This window comes from Brienomyrus brachyistius, chromosome 14 (genome assembly GCF_023856365.1).
Source record: "Brienomyrus brachyistius isolate T26 chromosome 14, BBRACH_0.4, whole genome shotgun sequence".
Lineage (NCBI taxonomy): Eukaryota > Metazoa > Chordata > Actinopteri > Osteoglossiformes > Mormyridae > Brienomyrus > Brienomyrus brachyistius.
In genome coordinates, this window is record NC_064546.1 from 17,730,557 (window position 1) to 17,754,882 (window position 24,326).

Genomic DNA, 24,326 nt, shown 5'->3' on the forward strand with positions numbered 1-24,326 from the left:
TAACAGCTGCGCTGTAGTTGAAAATTGATGCCCGGCTCTATTCATTTCTTCAGTTCCAAACTCTGAGAGCTCAGTGAAAGACTTGCTTCATACATATGGGTTTCAGCTGGATCCATGCCTGGGTCCATGCAGCCGGTTACGCTAAGTGTACTTTTTGTCATGAAAATAGCAACCACTCAACCCACGCCCACAAACCCGTGGATCACCTCCCTCCGTTGCTTGTGGCAAATGTGGGAACGTTTTGGCATCAGTGGGTGGTTCCCGCAGAAATCCGGCTCCTGAAATGAGCACCTCTCCAGCCGAACAGCTGGCTATCCCCTTTCTGCATTGCTGAATGTTTCCTTAGCACCTGGGCCCTGTCACGCTGGGTGTTCTACACAACATGGACCTTATTGTGCTTCACTATTGACTGACCATTATGCTGCAATTGCAGATGATTCATAGTGCAGAAATAGCTGATCATGTGTCTCTTTTTAGGACGAAATTTTACTAATATGGGCACAGATCCATCAAAATCTATCCTGTATAAGAAATAAAAAGCATAACATTCAGCCCAGATATAAGGGCAATTAAAGGGCCTCATAGATAGTTGAGCACATCTGCTAATTACTTCTTCCCTATCCTTCCCCAGGCCCCTGAAGGTCAGCAGCAACCTCCTAGTGGAACCCCAGAGATTGGGGTCACCGAAGACGAAATGGAAGATGCCTCTGATTCTGAACCCACTGACATGCGTGTTGCTCACGAGAATCCTGAAATTGTCGCTGCTTCTGAGGAACTGCGTGATAGAGAAGAGATGACAGAGTGTCTGCTTGTCCCCCAGTTAGTAGAGGCCAAGTGTCTCAGCAGTGGGGAGACTACACAGGATGAGGATGATGATGAAGAGGAGGAAATGGCCCGGGACCCGGAGCCAGCTAGGATCCTGCCGCAGTCGGTGCTGGACCAGGCCAGCGTCATCGCCGAGCGCTTTGTCAGTAGTTTCTCCCGGAAGGAAAGCCTCCTTGTAGAAGAAACGCGATCTCTGAGCTGTTCCTCACCACGGCTGAACACCCGTAGCGGGAGTGCCAGTGCCCTCAGCCTTGGTGAGACCTTTCAGGAACCTCCTACCCCTGCAGTCGATCCCATCTCCTCCAGTGCTGACAACTGTTTTGAGTTAGACCGAGGGTCTTTGAGGAGGCGAGACACACTGTCTAAGCGAGACCGCCTGCTTATTGATAAGATCAGGACCTACTATGAGCATGCAGAGGACCAGGATGCTAACTTCAGCCTCAGACGAAGGGAGAGTTTATCCTACATTCCAGTTGGACTGGTTAGGAACCTAAGTAGCCGACTCAATAGCATTCCCAAGGAGGAAGCATCTGTTGCAGAGAGGAAGCCTGCTTCTAACTCCAGGACACCCTCCTGGTCTGTATTTGATCTCCCGGGCTTAGAAAATGATCAGGGTGCAGGAGCCAAGCTTCCTGATCCCAATTTGGTGGTGTCACAAAGCACCAGGCTTCCATCTCAGAGTGTCAGCGATATGCCCATTACAGATGATGAGTTTAGGCCTTCTTCTGAAATGATCATGGTATGGCAGGAGATGGAGATGGAGATGGAAGTCAACGGGGACTTAAAGGAGCACCAGGATAGCCTGAAATCTCAGAAGGACACGTATTCTGGTCCATCTCTGTCCCAGAGGGCCAAGGGTGGCCCTGAGGCCAAATACAGTGAACCACTGATTATCCTGGAAGAGTCTGACCTAAGCACAATCTCCGAAGAGTCCTCTGTGGTCTCACCCCTCAAGTCCTCCAAAGATGCAGAAGAGGGGAAGCTGCAGATAGACAGCTTGGGTGAAAGCCTGGGCCCATATGAGGAGGGGAGGGTCCCTCGAACCCCTGTACCCAGGATAATTAGCCTGCGCTCAGAGTTGGAGGAGGACATGCTTCAGCAGGACATGGAGAAGATGAAGAGCAAGGTGTTTCAGCTGGCCCGGCAGTACAGCCAGAGAATAAAGAACACCAGGCCCATGGTGAGGCCACGGGGGAGGGACGCTGAGGTCCACTTCCTCAAGAAGAACCTGCCGTCTGTACAAGAAGAAAAGCTGGACGTGGAGGATAAAGGTAAGACCAGGATAGTTAAAGCACCAGAATGTTGACCGTTTTAAAAGTTCTGTAGTATTTGCTGTTTCTTGCCGCTTGAATCAGATATGTTAGAACATTCAATCAGCACTTATAGGGTGTGCTACAGTATATGTTCCTCAGTAGGGAATTGAAGAGCCTGTTAATCAGTATGGTTCTTACCACATGCTGTACGTAATATATGGGACCACAAGAATAGAATCCATTTTCATCTGTCCACTTTTAACTCAGAGGCTGAAGTAATTGGTCTTTCCATTAAAGCGCGCCTTCTTTTGCAAACAGATCCTGTTTAATTTTATATATTAAATTTAGTTATTAATTGAAAAATATGCCGTATGGTTAGTATTGAGAATTGCAGCTGTGGGGGATCCTGCTAGGGACAGGAGTCCTGATTGTCCCAGGGATGTACATGATCAGGTCTGGAGTGTAAAAGTTCTCTGTGTTGCAGGTAAACCTACTTTATTGCTGCCACTGAACACCTATGAGCAGGTCATTCTGAGGGAGGTGCACTCCCCCAGCCCAGCCCACACCCCCACCTCCCTGGGTAGCCCACACATCCTGTCACCTGGTCGCTCCAGCTCCCGGAGCCCACTGAGCCCTGTACAAGCTGAGAGCTTCCACTGGCCAGATGTGCGTGAACTGCGGTCCCGGTACTGCCAGCGGGGCCCCAGCGGCGGCCCGCCCCGCCTCTCAGCCGTGAACCGCAGCTGTTCCGTGCCTGAGAAGATGACAGACCATGCCTCTGAGCGGCCACATGGCACCTGGAGACACTTCAGCTTCTCCTCATCCTCCAGTCCTCCTGTGGAACTCGGCCAGTTAGCCTCCGGTGGACCCCAGGATATGCCGATCTACAGGTCCCATTCAAGCAGGGGCCCCCTGGGCAGGGGCATTGACAAGCTCTGTAGATCAAGCTCACTGGATCATAGACTGCCGAACTTACAAGATCGAGAAGTACCCGACGGCTACTATGTGTCCGGTCAGGCCTCGCTGCCCAATGACCATAAGGTCATCGTGGTGGAGAAAGCAAAATCATGGGGTGGAGCAGAAAAGACGGAAAGGAAGCCAGGTGAACCAGAAGGCTACGCCCACAACCAATTACCGACCTCCCAGGAAGAGATGTCGATCATGGCAGTCATCGACCGCTGCAGGGCGTACCAAGAGTCAGACGAATACCGGCAGAGGGAGGGGGGCGAGGCTGTGGCCAGCGAGCAGCTCGACTGTCCCCATGTGTCTGCCCTGACCACGGGGAGAAAGACGGACAACAGCCAACAGAGCTTGGTGAAGAACCTAAGAGAGAAATTCCAGAACATGAGCTCAAACACATAAAACGCTCCAAAACCGTGATGTACAAGTTTTTAAATGCGAATATTCCTTCCTGTCGTCTTCCATCTCCTTTCTCTGAGGAAGTCCTTAACCTCAACTTTGAGATGACACCACAGGGGGGGTCCTGATGCATGTTGCGGTCATTGGTGTTGCTTAGTAACACATGGCCGCTTTGCCGGTTTGTGTTAAGAGGGCATGCTGGCAGTGTGATCAAGTCGCAGAATTAGCAGACCGCAAAGTACCGGTAGTTCTGTCTGTTGATCTGATCCGATCCGATCCGATATACTGAAGCCTGCTCTATTACATCAATGAACTGTGCTTTTTAAAAATGCTGTATATATGCTGAAAGTCACAGTGATAAGGATGCTGTTTGTATTGATTTCTCCCTGTTCATTCCACATTCACCTGTAAAGTCTGTTGATATAGTTTTATCAGCAATATTAAGCAACTCTTCTGCATTTTCTTCACATTGCTATCAGTGGTATCGTGCTGCAGAATATTTTTATTTTTGCGCCATCTGAGTGATTTCGGTTTCCGTTCTCCTGCGTTGCTGCACCTCTTGTAGCGAGGGATGCGAGCATCCGCATGGCTTATCGCGTAATGGCGTGTTGTTGCGGCATCGGGTGCAGATGGACCAAAGCAGAAGAGGAGTCGCTCGAGTCCTATTTACTCCAACTGCACAAACTATTATTAATGCAAAGACTGATGTGATGCGTGTCTTTTTGTACATATGAACCCTGCTTGGGGTGTGACAGTCAACATACTGTTGGTTTTCATGTCTTATTGACTGAGAGAGTCTTGGCAATTCTGTGGCCTTGACTGCCTCATTTCGATACCATGTAAACAGTCAATATCACGAGGTCAAACCACATCTCCTTTGGTGTGTTCAACAGTCATGATTCTGGCATGGATTCCAGTGACCATGAATGACACCATTTAAAACACCACCTATCCTCTTACTAGTCAGTGCTTGGCTCGGCACCAAGAGCTTACAGGTTGCAGTTACAAAAAGAGGGCATCCTTTGTACCTTAAAGTATCTGGCCTTAATTAGCTTTAGCTGATGATCAGCCTTCTAACAAATTGCGTGAGTCGTTTCGGGAAAAAGATTCCGTGGTATCAAATGATTAAAGGAAACTGCATTCTTAGATGCTCTGGAATACTCACTTTTTAAGGCTAAATCAAAGAAATGTAAGGAGAGTAGTTGTTACCCACTCAGCTGTTACCCACTTTGTCCTCAGCCACCTGCTGTGCCACGCAGGAATGCATTAATGACATGCAGACCTCGCCAAAAAGGGTTTTGGTGATTAAACGTGGCATCGCAGATTGCAGGCACACCTGTTACAGCAATGTAAGGGAAAGGAAAGCTCCCCAGTGTTAGGAATTACCCATCATGCCCTGCAATTGGGAGGGGCAGGTGCGCAACATATTGCTTTTCATATGATGATGATTTTTGTTATCGGTTGATCTCTGGGACTAATTCTTCCTCCTAATCGTGTATATTGCCATCCACATTATTTATTCAGCTGGTGTATATTTTCCTATTGCATAATTGTCTGACTTTATATAAATATCTTCCTGTGTATTGTATTCTGTTATGTATCAGAAAGATCATTGTACAGAAATGTTTTATGTTTCCTCAAAGGGGCATTAATTCACTATTAAACCAACAATGGTTTACAGTTTAGATTGTAGCAGACCGTTTCTTTGCCTGTTCCACCTCCGTGGTTCGTGTCAATCAGTTCTGTGAGGAACCAAGAACACAGACTGATGTCAGATACATACATAGACATGGTTAAGAAGTCATATCCCAGAATGCAATGTGAACATCCCTGGAATTTTGAATCCCAAGTGGTTGAAGTGCTTCACTATGAAAAAAAATTACATCGCAACGGAAGATGACATTGTTGTACCACTGTGTAGGGCATTCTCTGAGTGGGTTTTGTAATTGTATATTAAAGTATTTGCATATAAACAGGCTAAACATGGATCCCACCTGTACTGGGGTCATCTCTGAGTGTCACTGACAAGGTGAATTAAAGCACGGAATTTTTTTTTTATATGGAGAGGAAGGACATACAAAGCCCAGCACCCCCTTGTGGCAAAGACCAGCTAAAGCAATTCTGTGCAAATTTTCATTGTGAGTTGCATGATCCAGATAAAGTTTCTCCCCTTTTCTTGAAAGAAGTGGCAGACATTTATATATTTTGTGAAGATCGAGCTATCAGAACACCGAGACAGAGAATCACCATCTGAAATATCATTTTCAACATTTACCTATTAATTCAGCAGCCCTTTCTCTGCGCTCAGCTTCAGGGTTTACTACTGCGCTTGTACTGGGTTGCCAGCGTTGGTCGGCAGTTGTCTGCCGTGAGATTTTCAATTCGAGACAAGTCTATACACTCATTTACATGTATAACAGTTTTATTACCTTGTAAATAGTCTTTGCGGTTTGCAAGTTGCACCAACGATTTTGATGTAGCTAATTTTAGGTTTATAATGGAATAATATAAATTTGCCGTAATATTTCTTGTGTGAACGTGAGAGTCACGCCAGATGCGTGAGAGATAAACTAAAAGTTCGTAAATCTATTTTTACAGAACCGGAGATTTCTGTCATCGTAAACACTCCAGTCTTGCGCCTCCGTCACGTTACCGCATGTGAGCGCGCGATCCGCCGCTTGCGTGATTCCCGGTACCTGCCGCCCCAACAGCGCTGTTTGCGCTCTGCTGCTGCAGCTCCGCAAGGATATACTTCTCACCAGGCTGCTGGGGTTTTGACAACCCTGCTGATTGGTCCCTCTCCATGGTTCCCCTCGGTAGATTTTAGAAGAAACATATTTTGAGAGGGACTCAAACCCCTTTTACTGGGGCGCGTGCACCAGTATGCAAGTGCAGTTCCCCAGTAAAATTTCACGATCAAATTCTACGGGGGATGGGGGGCTGTGCCCCAGTAGAGCTTTAAATGCCTGCTTTTCACAAGCAGAATTTTGCGCTGAATTTCCAGTTTAATTAATTCATAACTAAAAGCTGAGGAAATTTTCCAAATGGGGTCCTACTGGGGTAAATTGGTGGCAGCCGACAGGCCTTTACGGGGATTAAATTTTCAGGCGAACCTGATGGTATGGTGCCACAAATAGCATAATACTTAAAAAAAATTGACAGGAATCGAATGGGAAAGACGTGGGGAATTAAAATCTCTTCCCAGGGCTGTCAGTCCCGTGCAGCCGACCTGCTCGGGCTAGGAAAAACAGCGCCTGCTAGCCGTTTTCGCACTTTCAAGAATAAATATAGAAGCGAAAGTATCTAACGCCTATTTAAATTTTAGGCGGCTGCCACAAAAATAAACTTCAAAGCAACGAGTTAATTTAGTATCACATTTTTAGTGTATATATATAATCTTGGCGAGTATGTTATTAAGCAGCCCCTATATAAACCATGTTTATGCCGTATTTGCAGAGTTTCACCTTGTACATACACTGCATGGACAAAATTATTTGGACGCCTGGCCATTACACCTACAGGAACTGTCATGACATCCCATTCTAAATCCATGGGTAGCACTATGGAGTTCGTCCTCCCTTTGCAGCTAAAACACTCAAAATCCCATAAGATTTTGGAGTGTCTGTATTTTTGCTCATTCATCCAGAAGAGCGTTTGTGAGGTCAGACACTGATGGTGGACGTGAAGGTCTGGCTTGCAATCTCCATTCTAGTTCATTCAAAAGTGCTCAACTGGGTTGAGGTTAGGACTCTGTGTGGGCCATGGACACCGTTAGGTCTGATCACTCAGGGCTATATCTTCCTTCCCTAGTAGACTTTTTGCTAAGGTGGCATCCTATGACAGTACCACACTTGATTTCACTGAGCTCTTCAAAACGATCATTTCCTTTACAAAGGTTTGTAAGCCTCACTGGTCTCTTAATTGTACCTTTAGCTGTAGGTAACTGTACCTTTTAAGGTACAGAAATGGACTCTAAGGAACATTTCTGTACCATTGATGGTACATTAATGCTGTTTGTATCTTTGGGATGTTCCCCAGAGTCCAAATCTGTACCTTAAAAGGTACAATTACAAAGGCACAGCCCCAGTGACAAGCAAAGGTGCAGCTTTACCCTTTTTTATCAGTGCACAATGGGTCTGAATGAAACACCTGAATTCAATGATTAATAGCTGTGTGCCAGTACTTTGCTCCATATAGTGTATTTTTAGCCTACTAAGGCCACGGATACTTTGTACTAATTGTAAACTCAGGCTGTTGATTCCAATCATTGAAATGTGTCCTCTGCATTTAACCCTATGTGACAGTACCGGGCGAGCAGTGCTTGGGGGCAGTGTATTGCTTTGGGTACGTCAGTGGTGCTGGTCGGGGATTCAAACCTGCAATCTTATAATTCCAAGTACGCTTCTCTAACCATTAAGCCACCACTGCCCACAGAGGCTTTGAGGGAACCAGACGGCTCTATATGTAACGTGCCTTTGCACTCTAGGCTATATAACAGCCTAAACGCGTCTTTTATTAGTAATTATTAAACCAGACGAAAGAGGAAGACCTATTTAACATTGTGTTGTTCTCTTGAGGGTATAAACTTTAAATAAGTATGTGGGATTGGTTGTACTTTTGAATTTTTATTCAATGCAAGAGCATAACTTTGGGTTGAGCATTAATTGGTGGGGAGGTTGAGGTCTCCACCGATTTAAGGGGGTCCCAGAAGGTTAATCAGCCCATATGGTTGTATTCTATAGAAAGATATTATATTTACAAGATAAGAAAAAATATCACATTTATATCTGAAAATATCAATAATAATACTTATAAATGTAATATTCTTAATAGTAAACGAGAGAACATTAAATACAGTTATAATAAAGAACATTTATTAAGATTTTATGCATGCATATATTATGCATCATAATTCAAATGAAGTTTATGTTTCGTTTGCATCGAACGCATGTTATATTCAAAGACAAACGTACCTATTCGTTATATTCCCCCCTCCCAAATAATACAAGGTAGGAGCCCCTAATAAAGCGATGGTTACGGTTTTCGGTTCGGACACTCCTTCCCCCGACGCACACATGTCATACGGCTAAGCTGCTTGCCACCGAAGAACATCTGTACCGTCGCTTTCATTAGAGGTGCGCCGTTCGCGGGAGCACATCGCGGATCATGGGCTGCGCGATATCGGGACTGGGTCTAGCGCCGAAGTCGGGGAAAGGAATGAGGCAGGCAGAGCCCGCAGCCACGCGTCTGAGTCCGCAACAGATCGACATGATCCAGGAGTCCTGGAAAGTTATCCAGGAAGACATCGCCAAAGTCGGGATTATCATGTTCGTCAGGTACTTCTCATCGATGCGCTTTATCTGATTTTTCAGTGTGCCATGTAAGATGTTCCATTTGATAAATGCATTTACGTTATTTACTGTTTTATAAAACTTAATACACAATAAATGCAATGATTTTCTGCAATTTCAGATTAATTGAACATATAAACCACTTAACTATTTCTGTTTTATCATCATAATAGGCATAATAAGAGCCTGATTACTTGCCTAAATTAAATGATATTTTAAATTCTTTTTAAACTACAACAAATGATATTATTGAAGGTCAAGCGGTCTAATTTGCATATCAGTCTGTTGGACCCGTATCCATATATATATTAAAAAAACCGTTAACGCCTTTTAGAGATGGTAATTACAGTTGGGGGACAGGATTCGTCTATTTTAAATCGCCAAACATTGTCAAAAAACTGATTACATTTGGTAATTGCGTATTAAACAACGCATTAATGTCCATGTACGAAAACAGCAGATCGTAGTCAGTTTCACGCAATTAATTCCACCAATATAATTTTTCTGACACTGTTGATGTAGTCAGCGTTTTTCGACATCTTTATTAATATTACGACCCTGATTACTGTTATAATTTGCAAATTGATCGGCAGGTTAGCAGCCTGGCGCTGTCCTTAACCTGTCAAGGACTGGTATCATGAAACTGGCAATAAAATCCATTCGGCTTATTTGAAGGTTCTTAACTACTTAAGAGGTGGAACTCAAACAGGATGCCCGAGCGGATTGGCACTATATCGCATCCAATTCAGTGTCGCCCTGATATTTTCACGTAGTTGCACCTCTTACCCTTTTAACGTTTCTCTCTTTCTTTCTGGCACAAACGGCCACGATGACTGAATGATTTGTGTGTAAAAGTGTGTGCGCATTAAGAGATAACAGCCTGTAATATATTCTAATTATTTTAACCTTATTTAAAATAAGTTAAACGCACGGCTAAGGTGAAATAAAATCTACCATAATACATTTTTGCAATTAATTTTATCATACTGTCTCCCTCCGGTTTGAGAATGGTTGTTATACTCAAAGCTGATGTTTGAAGAAGATATTTGGGTCATGATTATGAGGACAAATGCCTGATGCTTCTTGGAAGAGCTGTTCTTTGACAGTTAAAAACAGCTACCCAAAGAATTTCGATAACCCCCCCCCTCCCTGCAATGGTCCCCCCCCAAGTACCTCACTTCTCTAGCAACACCACTTGACCACTTGCAGAGGCTGCATTTGGGGGTCTGAGGCAATTTTGGCAAATACACGGTGGGGGTCTGCTTATCAATCTGATTAAATCTTTGCCTTTCTTTCCCGGCAGACAGGCCCTCAATTAAACTTTTTAACTGTAATTTCCCTAGACGGAACTAACCTGAAACAATATGACATTTTAACAATTAACCGCATAACGCTTCTACTTTCAAGCAAGAGACAAAACACAGTGGCTTCAAACCTGTGGCCGAATATGAGAGTAATTAAGCAAAGGGAGGCGCGGCACAAAATGGAGGCATAGCACATTAATTGAACTGGATCTGAGATGGGCCCAGTGTCGATTCGCAACCACTATTTATAGACAGCAGTGAAAATGGCCTTGTGGAAACTGCGCAGAACCTTGAGAAATACAAATTCATAACCAAAAAAGCAGCACAACCTGAAAGGAGGCTGGCAGTGCGGGAACGCTGAGCTGGGGTGATTTTCTTTGGGCAGGGAGAGGGTCTTGGCACCTGTGATGAGGATTATATTGTCCCCTCCCTACCAATGGGTGTGACTGTGTGAGCCCACTTCTTGGGGGGGGGGGGTTACAGGCAGCCCCCAAGATGGGACAGAGACTCAGCCATCCGACTCTGATTCAGCACCGTGTCATTCACCGAAACGCAAAGTCTGGTTTTCCGTAAGAGAGGGACAAGAGAGACTGGAAGGTGCAGTTATCAGAGCCAAAAGGCAACATTAGGTTGGGAAAAATATGGATACGATGCTCATCAGGTGGGAGGGCTGTGCGTTGCGAGGGGGAGGGGGTTAGAATTTGCCAAAGTGGGGGTGTATATGTGGAAAATTGGTTTACCTGAAGAACTGGTTAATTGGGAGTAGAATGGGAGGAATGGAGGAAGAACAGGAGACACTTTGGGAAATCGGGAGTGCTGGCAGGCATGAGAATAGGTGCACGAGAGGCTTGGACACTAATAAATGCCCCATTTCAGCCTCTAGGCTCCATCTGCATCCCAGCAGATTCATGTCTTACAAAATCCTTTCTCGTCCACACATAGAATTATTCCTTCTTAAAGACACTGAAGCCAGTGTGCTTCAGAGTTTCAAAATGCGAGCAGTTGGGTTTACAGAGATCCCTTAAATTACCTCGTTCAAGCAGCGGCTTTGTTTTGTATTTGTATATCCCTCCCCACCAATAAATCCCGAAACTGTACAGATCGGTGTTTCAAAAGGGCTTACAAACCATGCATTGTGTAAAAATACCACATTATGCAATAACTTAACAAAGTATCAATGAAGATGTCCATTTCGATTACTACATAATGCACGGTATTACATTTTCATCATTAAAAACTCCCGCATTTTGTAACAACCATCATAAAATGTAACAATTTATTACGTAATGCTGGGAAACGCATTACATGTTGTGTTCAAGCTCTCTATTACAAAATGTGACAGATTATTACAAAATGCAGCTGCTATTACATAATAAAGTGAAAATTAGTTACATTTTCTTGAGTTATTTCATAATGTGGCATTATTACATAATGTGTTGCTACCTGGCTGCTTATATGCTGCCACATGACACTGCAGTGTCACTCATGAGAGGCAAACATGCTGAGCAAACGCTGCCGGCCTCATGATTGACCTTCCCCGCATCCCACGGAGCAGCTGAATGGTTCAACATGTCCTGGTTAAACAGACGTAAACTTGACCATTCAAAGTCAACCTGGGGCATCGTAAGTGAACAGGGATGTGGATTGGCACACGGGCTTACAGATGATACACAGTCACTGGCTACATAACACCCCCACCCCTCCTAAGCAGATGTGCGTAAAGTGGACCACCAGAGCTCCTATTAGCGTCAGCCTTATCCTCTAAACAGCTGCAGCAATTTGCTAAGGAGCAAACAGACGTTTTAGAGGATCACATTAGCTAAATGCAGCCTTATGCTATCCCACAGCCGCTCTCCGCTGCCCTGGGGAGGGAATCTGCCGCAGAATCTGATCCAAACAAGTACAATGAAGCACACACACGTATTCATCTGTATGTCCAATCTGTGTTCATCGTTACAAAGTCACTGTGATCCTATATCCATGGGGACACACTGTCACAATCCATCCATCCATCCATCCAATTTCTGAAACTGCTTGTCCTATTCATTGTGATTGCGGGGGGTCCAGAGGCTACGGGTTCAAGGCAGGGAACAACCCAGGATGGGGAGGCCAACCTATCACAGGGCACACTCACAGACCAGTCACGCAGACATGCAGAGTTTGATTAACCTCAGTATGTTTTTGGACTGCAGGGGAAATCGGAGCACCCAGAAGTAACCCCACAACGACATGAAGAGAACTCACACATAGAGTCATGGCAGAGACTCACGCTCAGGTCCAAGATGTGTGAGGCCAACCCTAAGCATCCCCACTCTCACGATGTCCCAAAAACTTTCTCCTGAACTGGAATAGACCTAAACACCCTGAAACGGATATACTTAGAAGTGAGAGTGAGAAATGGTCTCCCTCTTCTTTCACATTTTCATCTAATCACAGAACAAGGATCAAAGCTTTGAAACGCTTAACGTACTTTAAAACTCCAGGGGACAGGTTCTCAAAACAGTCAGATAAATGAGCATATGAGATATAGGGATGTTTAATCAGTGCTGGAGACCCCCGCTTTTGATGGCTCACGAGTGGCTGTTGTCATGGCAACAGGTTGTTTGAGACACATCCCGAATGCAAAGACGTCTTCTTCCTGTTCCGAGACGTGGAGGACCTGGAACGGTTGCGGACTAGCAAGGAGCTGCGAGCTCACGGACTCCGGTAAGTACCCTCATCTCCACGTGACCCCCTCTTCCTCCTAACTCCCTCACCTCAGGTGGACGTAGTGCTGGGAAATTTTAACCTTCACAGCCCACAGATCTCAACAGTCTGGTTTTAGCACATCGGTGGTGTTTATAGTGTCACACACGCAAACATTTTCAACCTGAAGCCAACAGATTGTTTTGTTGTGGATTGTTTTTGTTTTGCAAGGAAACATTATGAGATAAAGACATTGGAACATGTTGCAAATGACTTTATTAACCGAGTACTGAGCAGGAGCAAAATTGTTTTGCACAAGGATTATTTAGGAACATGTAGGGTCAACAGGTTTATTACATCTGTGGGCTTATTTTAAAGTTTAAATCCGCCAAACTCAATTTTTTTGCTCCATTTGCTTTAGTGGGACACTAAGCGAAATAATGCTGGCTTTGTTGTGGAGAGATTTCTCCATTTTATCGCCTAGCATCATAGGATGTGGGTGAATAGACTTCCCAAGGCACCAGTCACTAAAAGGTGGATCATTATGTTCCACAATAGGACATGAGGCAGCTTCTTCAAACAGATGGCAAAATGGAGAGATTTTAGTGAGCTAAACGTATCGATTGGTGAAAGACAATTAGATCATGGTGTGGGTGTTGACTCTGGGGTTAGAAAAATTATAGTGATTTACTGAGCACATTAAGACTTCAAATTTCATGCAAGGCTTCTTATAAAGCCGGCCATCTCCCTTTCTGTTTTTTTAAGCTTGAACAAATACGAGATACAGTACAGTGCAAAAGTCTTAGGCTGTCCAAAGAAATGTTTAAAGCTGTTTATCTGGGTAGCAAGTGTACTTTGGCTTAGAACAAAAAAACACAATTTAACATTAGAACATGTGCAAATTAAGAGTAACACAATAAAAACTAGTAATAATTTCTTCCGTTTTCTAAAAAGTTACTGATATCTAGTTGGATGTCAACTATCACACACACCCTAACGCTCTCAAAGTCCTCAGAATAACGGAACCACACACACCGGCATCCTGCACAGAAATCTGCTGTTGTTCCCCTGCCCAATTCTGTAACCCCACCTTCCACTATAGGGTGATGTCTTTCATTGAGAAGTGTGTGGCCAGACTGAACCAGCTGGATCGCCTGGAGCAGCTCGCCCTGGAACTGGGGAGAACCCATCACCGCTACAATGCTCCTCCCAAGTACTACGGGGTAAGGAGGCTTCATCTAATCGGGCAGAAACTGTGGGATGGACCCCTTTCACAGCAAAGCTCCACAATACAATAAAAACCCTCTTTTAACATAAGACCACACCACACTACAGTAGTTTATGAAATCGACATCTGGGCTATTTCAGTACGTGGGGGCGGAGTTTATCTGTGCCGTCCAGCCAATCCTGAAGGAGAAGTGGACCCCAGAGCTGGAGCATGCATGGCAGGTACTGATCATTTCTTATAGCTACTGTTTTGTTGTCGTAACCTTTTTAGAGATAAAAACAAACCAAGGTGCAATTCAGTGACGCCAAGAAATATGCATGCAATATCCTTTGGTCACGAAGATCAAAAGAATTAATGAAAACACTTATTTTAATACTTTAAAGGATGCAGCACATTTTTAGGCTTCTATGCTAATTTATTAATAAGCTAAAAGAAACTGCCCTGCTGGAAAACATATTAACGAGGCAATTTGTATCAAATAAGCCTAATCTCTACAGTGAAAAGGGAAGGATATGGAAAATGATGAGCACTAATGAACATATTTCACTGCTTTGATTTTAGCGAATAAGGATATCTGTGTCTGAATATGATTATATATGCAAGGAATTCTGGGTAGTTTATGACATCGTGGCTTCCATTATGAAAGGGGTGGGCTGTGCGACGTTAAATTACAATGAGGCGAAAAGGCAAATTGAGTGTAGTGAAATTTTAAAAAGCCTTTCGACTGCCTCTGGGGTTCTCCTGTTTTCAAACCATAAACCGAAAGCATGGGGAGATGGAGTTCCCAGAACAATACGGGAAATAACCTAGCATCTAGGAAATACAAACAGGCTGTGTCCAATACCAGCAACTCCTAATTCCACCCTTGATCCTAATTAAGATCTCATTCGTTTCAGATTGCTTTCCATTTAAAGGAAATTTGAATGTAAATTTAATGGTCAAGAGTGAAAATGGGATAACTCTGGGGGGAAACTGTGTTAGAAATGCCCCAGTCTGACCTACTGGGAAGGCTGTAAGCATCAATTTAATGTCCCACCCCCCCCCCCAGACTCTCTTCCTGTACGTCACTGGGATCATGAAGCGAGGGTACCAGGAGGAGGAGGAGAATTACAGCACCTCCAGGGGGACCTCCAAGCAAGAGAGACCTCAGAGGATAAACACAGCCCTTTAGTGGACCTCAGTCACCCCATCGTCAATCAACCATGACTACGCTTCCTGTGTATATACTGTATTCATTTTTTTTTATCCATTTTATGCGATGTGTCTTTAAACAGGTGATTTTATTTAGCTTTACCCAACCTGAAATATTTATACTTAACCAAATACAATTAAATATTAAAAAAATTCTCATAGGCACTACATGGCTGTGTCCTTGCAGTAAAGTACAACAAATAAAGTTGAAAACAACAGGTAAAAGACCAGAAAGAATAAAATTAACACACTAAAGAAAACCTAACTTTATTCCCTTTAGTCTTCATTGTTCCCACTCCACAAATTTATGATGCATGTTAATACCCTTCCAAGACCATGCAGCAAATTTTTCTGTGCATAAACTTCAAACCAGAACCCCAAGAACAACACCAGCTCCTTCATGAATTTATTAGGGGCAAAACAAAACAACGGGCTGTGTGGAAACGATTCCAGTATTTCATTGACTGGAAGCTTTATTTCTCCCCAAAATTCATGAAGACTTAACGCAATGATCTAAAAAATTAAAACATCCGGTACTGTCACACGCGGAAAATACTGACAATTGCCAACAAGGACTCGAATTCTTTCATGTTTTTGGCCCATGTCAAAATGGCCATTCTGAACACATCCTGAGAACATTTCAATTTGTACGAACAGGAACCAAGAACCAATCAGAGGATAGTACCAAAAGCAAGAGGCTTGCGATGACAGGTGACTTACGCAACAATCAAAAACAGAAATGCTTTTTCGTGAAATACAAGTTTGAAAGCAGTTTAATCCCACCGATATTGCTCTGATTTTTGTGAGGGATCACCTCCCCCCCATCTACCTACACCAGGCTGTACTTTCTGCAGGTCAAGTTCCTTTTTACCTTAAAAGGCCACGCTGCAGGCCTTCAACATAAAGCGCAGGGACTGGGCAGGACTCCCAGCCTGCTGTCAGGCATCATGGGCTTCCCCAGAAGCCAACGTCGCCATTCTGTCACGCTGCTGTTCTGCGTGGGTTGGACTCATTTTCCAGGCGGGAGCTGGCGGCTGTAATTAAGGTTGGGCTGATGTAAAGAGGGGGGGGGTACTGGCTTTGTGGGGGTGTGGGTGGGGTTTTCCAGCACCTTCCGCTGGTCACTGGGTGGCTTTGGTCTTCTTGCTTTTGCTCTTCTTGTCCTTCTTCTTCAGACCGTCCATGTGCGCCCTCAGTAGGTTGGAATAGGCCTAGACAAGCAGGACAGTTCATGCAGATCGACATCACTGTAGAGATCTCCAAATGTGACTGACCCAACCCTGCATGTCAAGTGCTCAAAACGAATACAATACGGATGCTTTAAGTAACCCCAGTTATTTATCACACACATCATTCTGGTCTATACAAGGCATTTATTATGGCACAGACCTACAGTCTGGATTTTATTTAAATGGTATAAGGCATGTCAGGAACACACAAAATAACCTGGCGCCTTGCAACCACCGTCGATTAGCCATTTAACAGCCCAGATTCAGGTTACATACTTCGTTAAAAGGGAATAACAGTAAAACTCTATGGACTTCAGCCAACAACTTTAAGATCAGGAGACCCAGTGTATAACCACTATGCTACCTGCTCACTGCCCCATACAAGAATAAAATTAAAAACCCCAACAGACTGCTTTCACCACCACAGCCAATCATACATGTCCACCTAACCGCAGTGAAAAAAGGGGGAAGGGAGATGGAACACATACATTTTGAAGACTCCTTGTGCTTATATCCCGATTGCTTTTATTATTAGTACTATAAAATAAAACTGGCAGTTAGACTCACTGACACCATACAAAATGTGAAACCTAGGCCCGATTTTTATTTCTCAATTCATTGATCCGAAACCTTTGATAAATAATGACGAGGGTATTTCACATCTGGTCACCTCGTCTCAGCCATCGAGTGCAACTGACAGTAGGGTCGTCAAACTACTTTACTACCCAGAGTCGCAGCAGAGAACCACCAGCTGTGTCAAATTAATCCCACTTGGTCCACACTTACACTCCTGTGTCCCGTGTCCGGGTGGGTCCCGTTCCTCAGACAAGCCAAGTGTACTTCATGTACATTATCCACAAAGAATGGAAACATTCTTTGGCTAAGTATACAGACCACAATCCACCGCAGGTGACAACTAACGTTCACGTCGAATACGAGGAGCCTGGGCTGTGTGACAAGTGACACCCTACCTCTTCAGATGACAAGTGTACCTCACTGGTTTCAAGAAATCCCCACATACTTGGGTTCCTTGCGACATGCGTCATATATCAAAACATGTCACCATGGTTGTGTAGCATCTCAGCATGCTTGGCCTTAAATTTGCTGCTTGGGACGCAGCCACTCATGTATTCTTTTATAGCCAAGAAAGAAATGCAGGGAGAGTAAAGTCGGCATATATATATATATTTTTTACAGGTATGCAGATAAGTCTTCACAGCAGGCAACTTCTGACACTGACTTTTCTGTCTGGTTTAAACATCACAGTGTATGAGATTTATATCCCATGGCTGTCAGATAGCAGCTAAGACAAAAAAGCGCGAGTCTCACAGATTAAACATGAGACTTGACACCTACGGTCCAAACACTCACCATCTGGAACTTTATTACTTCCTTACTGCTGACCTGGAAAAAAAAGTAAACAAAAACACATTTGATGATTTTGCCCTCAACTGGAACCTTCCAATTTAAAAGCCCCTACTCACTTGTCTAATGAACTGTCAACGTTTATTAGACACGATATATAAAGGGCCGTTTTAAAGCAAATATATACATTTTAATGATTTTAAAGCCTCGTGCTCACTGGTAGACTCACCACTGTGCTGATTTTCCTCTTGCCGTCCGTTGCTCGGAGGAGACACTTGTTATCAGCAGGTTCAAAAGTGTCCGGGTTTCCTTTCCTGGGGACTGGTTTTGTCCTGCCATCGTCTGTGTGGATGTGGAGAAAATCAGGTATGGGTTTCTATACAGCAATGTACACGCGCATACCTCATCACGGCATAGTACCGTGTATGAATGACCAGACCACGGGACATGCAGGACTTACATTTCTTTAATGTGATGTAAACGCTCCCACTGGTCCGGCATTTCTGAAAGAGCCGTGTCAGTTCGGTCAGGAACTAGAGAAAGAAAAATAGGTTCATATAGCGCCCTTGGCATGACATCTTTACAGTATTACAGAGAAGTGAAAAGGGATACAATGAGAGATAAATGCATTTACACAAACTCTGCAGGATGATTTACTAAATCAGTTTCAATAACGGGCGCTGGTGAAAAACCCGGTTACTCCGTAAGTTTAATCCAGGAGGGGGAGGCAACACTACAGGCTTATCGATACGGAACTTCGAGTTAATGCTTCTGCCACAGTTATCGCGACGCACATCCGTTATATCAATGCGTATTTAAGGTAAACACGGTGGTTACCACTGGCTTTTCATCAGTCTATTTGATATCTTCACGGTTCATGTGTATGTGTGATAACATACGGTTAAAACCGTTCACAGTACACGTACTCTAACTGTTTCAGTACCTCACCCGTCGTCTTCATTTGGGGTTAATTCCTGTGTTATTTGTTTTTCTTTTTTATTTATTTAAATCTGCCAGGTTATTGCAGTCTGCCCAGAGAATGGTACCCAACCTGGCTACCCAAATCTTTTCAGCAGACTATGGTTTGCCCGTGGATGAAATGTCAAATAAAATCAGAAATCTGAAACATTTATGGGAAACTGATTTTCAGCTCACAGAAGCACCAGGCGTTAAAGTAAAGCATGCTCATTGAGTTCATTGAAATTAACAACACAAAACACGCCACGAAAAACACGCAACCCAAAGTATTCTCAGTTAATAAACGGAACATACCATAATAACTCACCGAGTCATTCTCAAGGAGAACCATGACTTTTCCCCGTAATTATAAATCTCAAAAGCGCGTCGATCACAGCTGACTTTAAGCACACGTAACTTAACCGGAAGTTAATGTCTAGCCACAACCTTTCACCTTTGACGTTATGTCATGTGGTGCAAAACAAGGAAGTAAACGTAAGCGAGCAGTATCGCAGCAGCGTAACCGGCACCGGAATTGTTCGTCAGTGATGCTTCTGTGGTTAAAATTTGTTTTTGGTTAATATATACACATGTATTCAGTGTAATATATGTTATATGAAAAGAATTTTAAATAGACAACGTTAAACGCGTTAAGCGTTCTGCTGCATAGACCAGAGTAAATATTTAGTTTTAATCTTTTACGTAATTTGTCAAAAGTAACACCTGAGAAGTATTTATAAAAGAAGGGAAGCAGCGGTACGACAGTCTTTACAAAATACTGCGAAGACTAAGTATTAAACGATTTTATTTATGAAACAGATTAAAAAATGTTTATGCTTATGTTACATCACGCTTCCTAAATGGGGAAAACACTTGGGACCAGAGTTGATTAAACTTACTCAAAACTAATGTTCGAACATTCAGCACGTGATATAAAGGCAGACTGCATACGTGTCCATACACCTTCTTTCGCCTAAGAACGATTCTGATCTGTTGGCTAGATTATTCTTCTAACATAGGGCTGCGTTATTTCAGGCTCTGTTGGTAAATGTACATTCAGGATTGTAACCCAGGTTAGACAGCTTGAACGCAAATCGAGAGTTCCAGTCCCTCTCGAAGGCCGCCTTCAGCTGCTCCTGTAGCGTCTGTCCTGTCCGTCCCGGATGCGGCTTGTCTTGGGATACCACCAACCCCACGCCGGCAGTATTAACAAAGTAGTCAGCTGACCAGTTTGACGTACCTGAACATGGAGGAAATGGGCTCAGATGATGTAAATGTTTTTTTTTTATTATTATTCCATTTTGTTATGTTTTTTGCTCTGTCCTACCAATGTACGCCGCTTTATCTGTCACCATATATTTATTATGGTTTACTCTGGAAAAAGGAATGTCCGATTGGTTCGCCACTGGTACGATGTACACTTTCTGAAAAACCAAAAGAAACAGACCATGAAATGGTAAATCACTGAGATTTGACCAGTCAGTTAGAAAAAATATAATAGAATTTAGAAGCTACGGGAATGTTTTGTGGACAGGACTTAAGGACAAGTGCAATAACGCCACATCATACCACTTCAATGCTGATGTTGGCCGCTGGGTAGTGCAGATCATTGAGAGATTTCAAAAACGGCAGCATGGCTGGATCGGTGTCCTGACCGCAACTGACCAGCAGGCGGACTGCAACCTGCTTTGTGAAAGCCGTTTGCCTCAATGCGTCATCAAGTGCAGGCCAGTAGCTTGAAAAACGAAAACCAGGTTACACTATGAAAATATCCATGCTCTTAATTAACAAATTATATTTACCATGTCCTTATTTTGACCACAAGAGGTCCTTGAAAAATACGAATTCAAATGTCCAACTGTAATACCACATCAGTCCACTTGAGGGCACAGTGAATTTTGTGTTAAATACATCATGTTGTACTGCACACAGATAGTTTAATGTCTCTAAATAGAAACAACAAAAGAGTATCCATCCATCCATCTATCTTCAAAGCACATGTCTTTGAACCGCAGGAAATTTCCCCAGAGGAAATCCATGCAACACAGAGAAAACATGCAAACTCTACATTCTTGTACCACTACAAGAATGTATTTGCTAATTTTTGACAGATAAATGTCATAAAAATGACATTTAATAATCACTGAGCTCATTACGGACTGCATATCACCTGATGCAGGCTATCCTGGGCTCACCTGGAAGGTTTTGTAAAGCGAGATGTGGGAAAGTACTCCATGACAGCTACATCAACGAAAAGCTCCGCCTCCTGGATCACAGTGAGGATGGCGTCTAAATCCATTGTTCGAGTGCTTGGGCAGAATGACGGAGGTGAGGCCTGATAAGGAACAAGGAACAAGGTTTATTTGGATGTGGCTTTAATTATGTAAAGACTTACCCTTCCATCATAGCAACAGCGACAATGCGAATACCTGACGACATAACAATGCAATGACATCAGCAGTGCCCTACATTCAGAATTGGTCAGGAGCTGAATATATAACGACATGTATTATCAGAAATCGACACCTCAGTAAATTTTAGACTTTCAGTACAGAGGAGTAGAGGAGATTCTGGTAAAATTCTTTTCCATCAATTTATAACAAAACCTGTTGTTTCAATGTCAGCCCTGCTGGTCGAAGTTTGATTTTGGGGTGTCCGTTTGGAGTCAGCAAAGATAAGATTTTAATTTGGGGAGGAAAAAAGTGACATAAAAATAACACTTCTAAACAGTGCAGCAACTGGACATTTTTGACACTTTTAAAGTCATATTCAGCACATTTTTTTTTATTTAAGCAACCGTGTTAAAAACTAACCCATTAAAACTGTCCTCACACAAGTTAACAGTAATTTACTCTACAGCTGTTTCACAGTTAAACCAAAAATGTAGCGGTTGGGGGAAAGCAGGAGGAAATGAGGACTCACAGAAATGTAGAACGCACTGGCTGCACCGCTTGTGTTAACCATCAGGGGGTTCTCTTTGTTGATGGAGGTGTCAAAATATGCAGGCCAATGTTTCGGGACAGAGGCGTTGTGGCGTCCCATAACCCAATATGATTTGAAGATCTTATATAGGTCGACAGCCAGATGTGGGCAGTCGTAGACAACCACGCCAAGCTCCTTCACCTTGGTTTGATAAATAAATAAATATGTGCTAAGCAGATCTTGAAAACTCTAATAATTTTTTTCATCATTCCAGACCTGCCTGGATATTTAGAGCTTTAAACATCTGCAACCTTCACCTGCGTCAAAGCTCTCCAGTCCATGTTGGCACTTCCGATGAAGATGTGCTTCATGTCTACCACCCAGAGCTTAGTGTGGAGCACACCCCCAGTCAGATGGCCAAAGTTAACCTTTCTCACATGAATCCCTGTTGGAGGGGAAACACATTATGAAGGTTGACTTTGTGCCTGGAGAATAAAATAGTTTAGCATGCAGGTAACTGGTTCTGAAATGGGAACCTTTAGCCTTGAGAACCTTCAGGTCAGTAGACTTGTTTCTCACAGTTGGAATGCTGGTTGCCACGCGTACCGAAACATTTCTGGATGGAAGGTCCTGGAAGCGCTTGAATATGTCCCTGCCCTGTCAAACATAGAAGCCCATAAGTCATCAGCCCAGAGAGGGGTAACACTTCAGCAGGCTGTCATGGGTGACCTCTGACACAATGACTCCGATGACTCACAAGCCAATCTGTGGAGGAGTTGACTCCGATGTCATAGTCCGTGAGAGTCCAGTAGAAAGATGCCACATAGACACTGTTGGTTGCCCGGGTGAGAAGATCTTTCCAGGCCTCGTGCATCGGAATCCCGAAGGTGGCATTGGAGTCATAATTCATGTACAGAGGGATGCTCTCAGTTAAAACAATCCTGGGGAATTCACAAGGATATATATTTTTTTTCAGTACTTTACCTGGTGTGGTTACAGCCAGGAGATTTTGGGCCCCATGAAAGCAAATCCTATTGCACCCCCAACCCAGACCAATCCAATTGTGTTCCCAACTATCCCCCTCTTAATGGTGCCCCTGGGTTACAGTAACTGCTCCTCCTCTACCGAGAGTACACTCTCAGAAAAAGGGTAAAACTGCACCCTTGTAATTGTACCTTTTAAGGTACAGAAATGGATTTTGAGGAACATCCCAAAGGTAGAAACAGCTTTAATGTACCATTAGTGGTACAGGAATCTTCCTGAGGGTACGCTTGAGGGTACAGGCCCAGTGACAAGCAAAGGTACAAATTTTTGCTCTTTTTTCCTGAGAGTGTATAGTAATACAGATACATAACACTGTGTGTCTGGTGAGTGGCAGTATTTATATTTTGCTAATTTTTTTATGAAGAACAATGAAAGCTCATTTCCTCATCTCCTCACCTACACTGCCCATCTGAGACAGGGAGCTGACTGAGCTGATCATCCTCCGGCTCCCATGTGGCTGGGTCCTCTGTAGCCCTGACCCCCCCGAGGTTACCTACTTTGTGGGTGGATTTGTCTCGCAGGGTCAGGAAGAGGAGGGTGCCCAATGCAGCCAAGCAACCAACGCTCAACGTGAAGGTTTTACATTTTCTACCAATGTTCTAACAAAAAAACAAATGCATTCAAGCACTTGGATTTTTTTAAAAATAATTTTCTTTTATACAAGTACTGGGGTATACAGGTATATAAGTTTTCGGTAACAGACAATAAATGGTCTAAGATTCATCTTACCTTTCGGTTGGAAACATAATTGTCACGCAAAGCAATGTACGGAGAGAACATTTCAGTTGCCATTATTCCCTGTCACTGGAGAAAAACAACGGATTACTATTATGATAAAGATGAATTTACATTGATCAACCACAGTAGTGGTTTCAGCAAGATTTCCATCTAGTTGCAAAAAGGTTTTTGGACACTTGAGGTTTATGGTTACTAGTAGTTGACCTGAGCAGTGCCAGCCAGTTCATGACAGTTGAGTGATACAGCTAAGGTTACGTTTACAGGTTTCACATGTCAAACTCTGCACCAACACACTCAGCTCGAGACCAGGAACAGCATGGAATTCATCAATACACAACAGATTTATGCTCAAGCTTTGTGGGGATTTCAAATGAAGCAGCACCACAGAACGTGGAAAAACATCGCAGAACAGGCAGCCTTACCGTAATTGTCAGGTGTCTGTCCTCTACAAAAATGAAACAAAGTTCTGTGTTCTCGGTTTCCTCTGAAGACGTATCGTCAGACCCCTGTACAGAAACCCCCACTTCCCATTTTAAGTTTGTCCACTTCCCCTTTTGGTGCATTACAGTTAAAAGGATAAACACACACTGAAACCCACCTGTCATACTGACACTTCAAGAGAAAGTTCAGCGACGTGTATGAAATTTGGGCAGTTAGCATAAAATATACATTTTCCTGAAAAATATCCCCCCCAGCCCATCTGACCACCCTGCTGCATCACTGCACTATGCATGGTATCTGCACTAGGTCAATTATATACGAAAATAAAACGATGTATTATGTCGTCTTGATGATTTTGCAAGACATCCCAAAGGAAATATTTACAAATTAAAATGAATCCTGTGTGGCCATCCCATCCAGGGCATACCATGGTC

General features: G+C 43.6%; 4 protein-coding genes across 9 annotated transcripts in view; 2 read left to right on the forward strand and 2 right to left on the reverse strand.

The window, feature by feature from the left end:
- The window catches only part of LOC125708051 (pleckstrin homology domain-containing family G member 3), a 51,744-nt gene extending 46,622 nt beyond the window's left edge, over positions 1-5,122 (forward strand). For all 5 annotated transcript variants that reach the window (XM_048975545.1, XM_048975546.1, XM_048975549.1 and 2 more), the window contains 2 exons: positions 632-2,096; positions 2,563-5,122. In XM_048975545.1, the coding sequence (XP_048831502.1) occupies positions 632-2,096; positions 2,563-3,440 (2,343 nt within the window). In that variant the 3' untranslated portion in view covers positions 3,441-5,122. The remainder of the gene's footprint in view (positions 1-631; positions 2,097-2,562) is intronic.
- Positions 5,123-8,366: 3,244 nt separating this feature from the next.
- xgb (x globin) lies at positions 8,367-15,293 on the forward strand. Its single transcript, XM_048974874.1, has 5 exons — positions 8,367-8,773; positions 12,691-12,798; positions 13,880-14,000; positions 14,146-14,226; positions 15,054-15,293. Exons 1-5 carry the CDS (start codon positions 8,604-8,606, stop codon positions 15,174-15,176), a joined length of 603 nt encoding a protein of 200 aa, XP_048830831.1. The 5' UTR covers positions 8,367-8,603; the 3' UTR covers positions 15,177-15,293.
- A 140-nt stretch (positions 15,294-15,433) lies between these two features.
- Positions 15,434-19,220, reverse strand: srp14 (signal recognition particle 14). 2 transcript variants are annotated; one of them, XM_048974875.1, is made up of 5 exons: positions 19,076-19,220; positions 18,251-18,323; positions 18,020-18,132; positions 17,797-17,829; positions 15,434-16,407 (listed from the first exon to the last, which is right to left on the reverse strand). In XM_048974875.1, exons 1-5 carry the CDS (start codon positions 19,097-19,099, stop codon positions 16,318-16,320), a joined length of 333 nt encoding a protein of 110 aa, XP_048830832.1. In that variant the 5' UTR covers positions 19,100-19,220; the 3' UTR covers positions 15,434-16,317. The 2 variants fall into 2 exon arrangements, with proteins under 2 accessions (XP_048830832.1, XP_048830833.1); XM_048974876.1 differs by having other exon boundaries at positions 19,063-19,166.
- Positions 19,221-19,535: 315 nt separating this feature from the next.
- On the reverse strand, positions 19,536-23,969 carry LOC125707619 (5'-3' exonuclease PLD4). Its single transcript, XM_048974873.1, has 11 exons — positions 23,874-23,969; positions 23,443-23,517; positions 23,110-23,312; positions 22,427-22,610; positions 22,206-22,326; positions 21,981-22,114; positions 21,670-21,864; positions 20,943-21,082; positions 20,317-20,482; positions 20,075-20,171; positions 19,536-19,987 (listed from the first exon to the last, which is right to left on the reverse strand). Exons 2-11 carry the CDS (start codon positions 23,503-23,505, stop codon positions 19,779-19,781), a joined length of 1,512 nt encoding a protein of 503 aa, XP_048830830.1. The 5' UTR covers positions 23,506-23,517; positions 23,874-23,969; the 3' UTR covers positions 19,536-19,778.
- Positions 23,970-24,326: the final 357 nt, after the last annotated feature.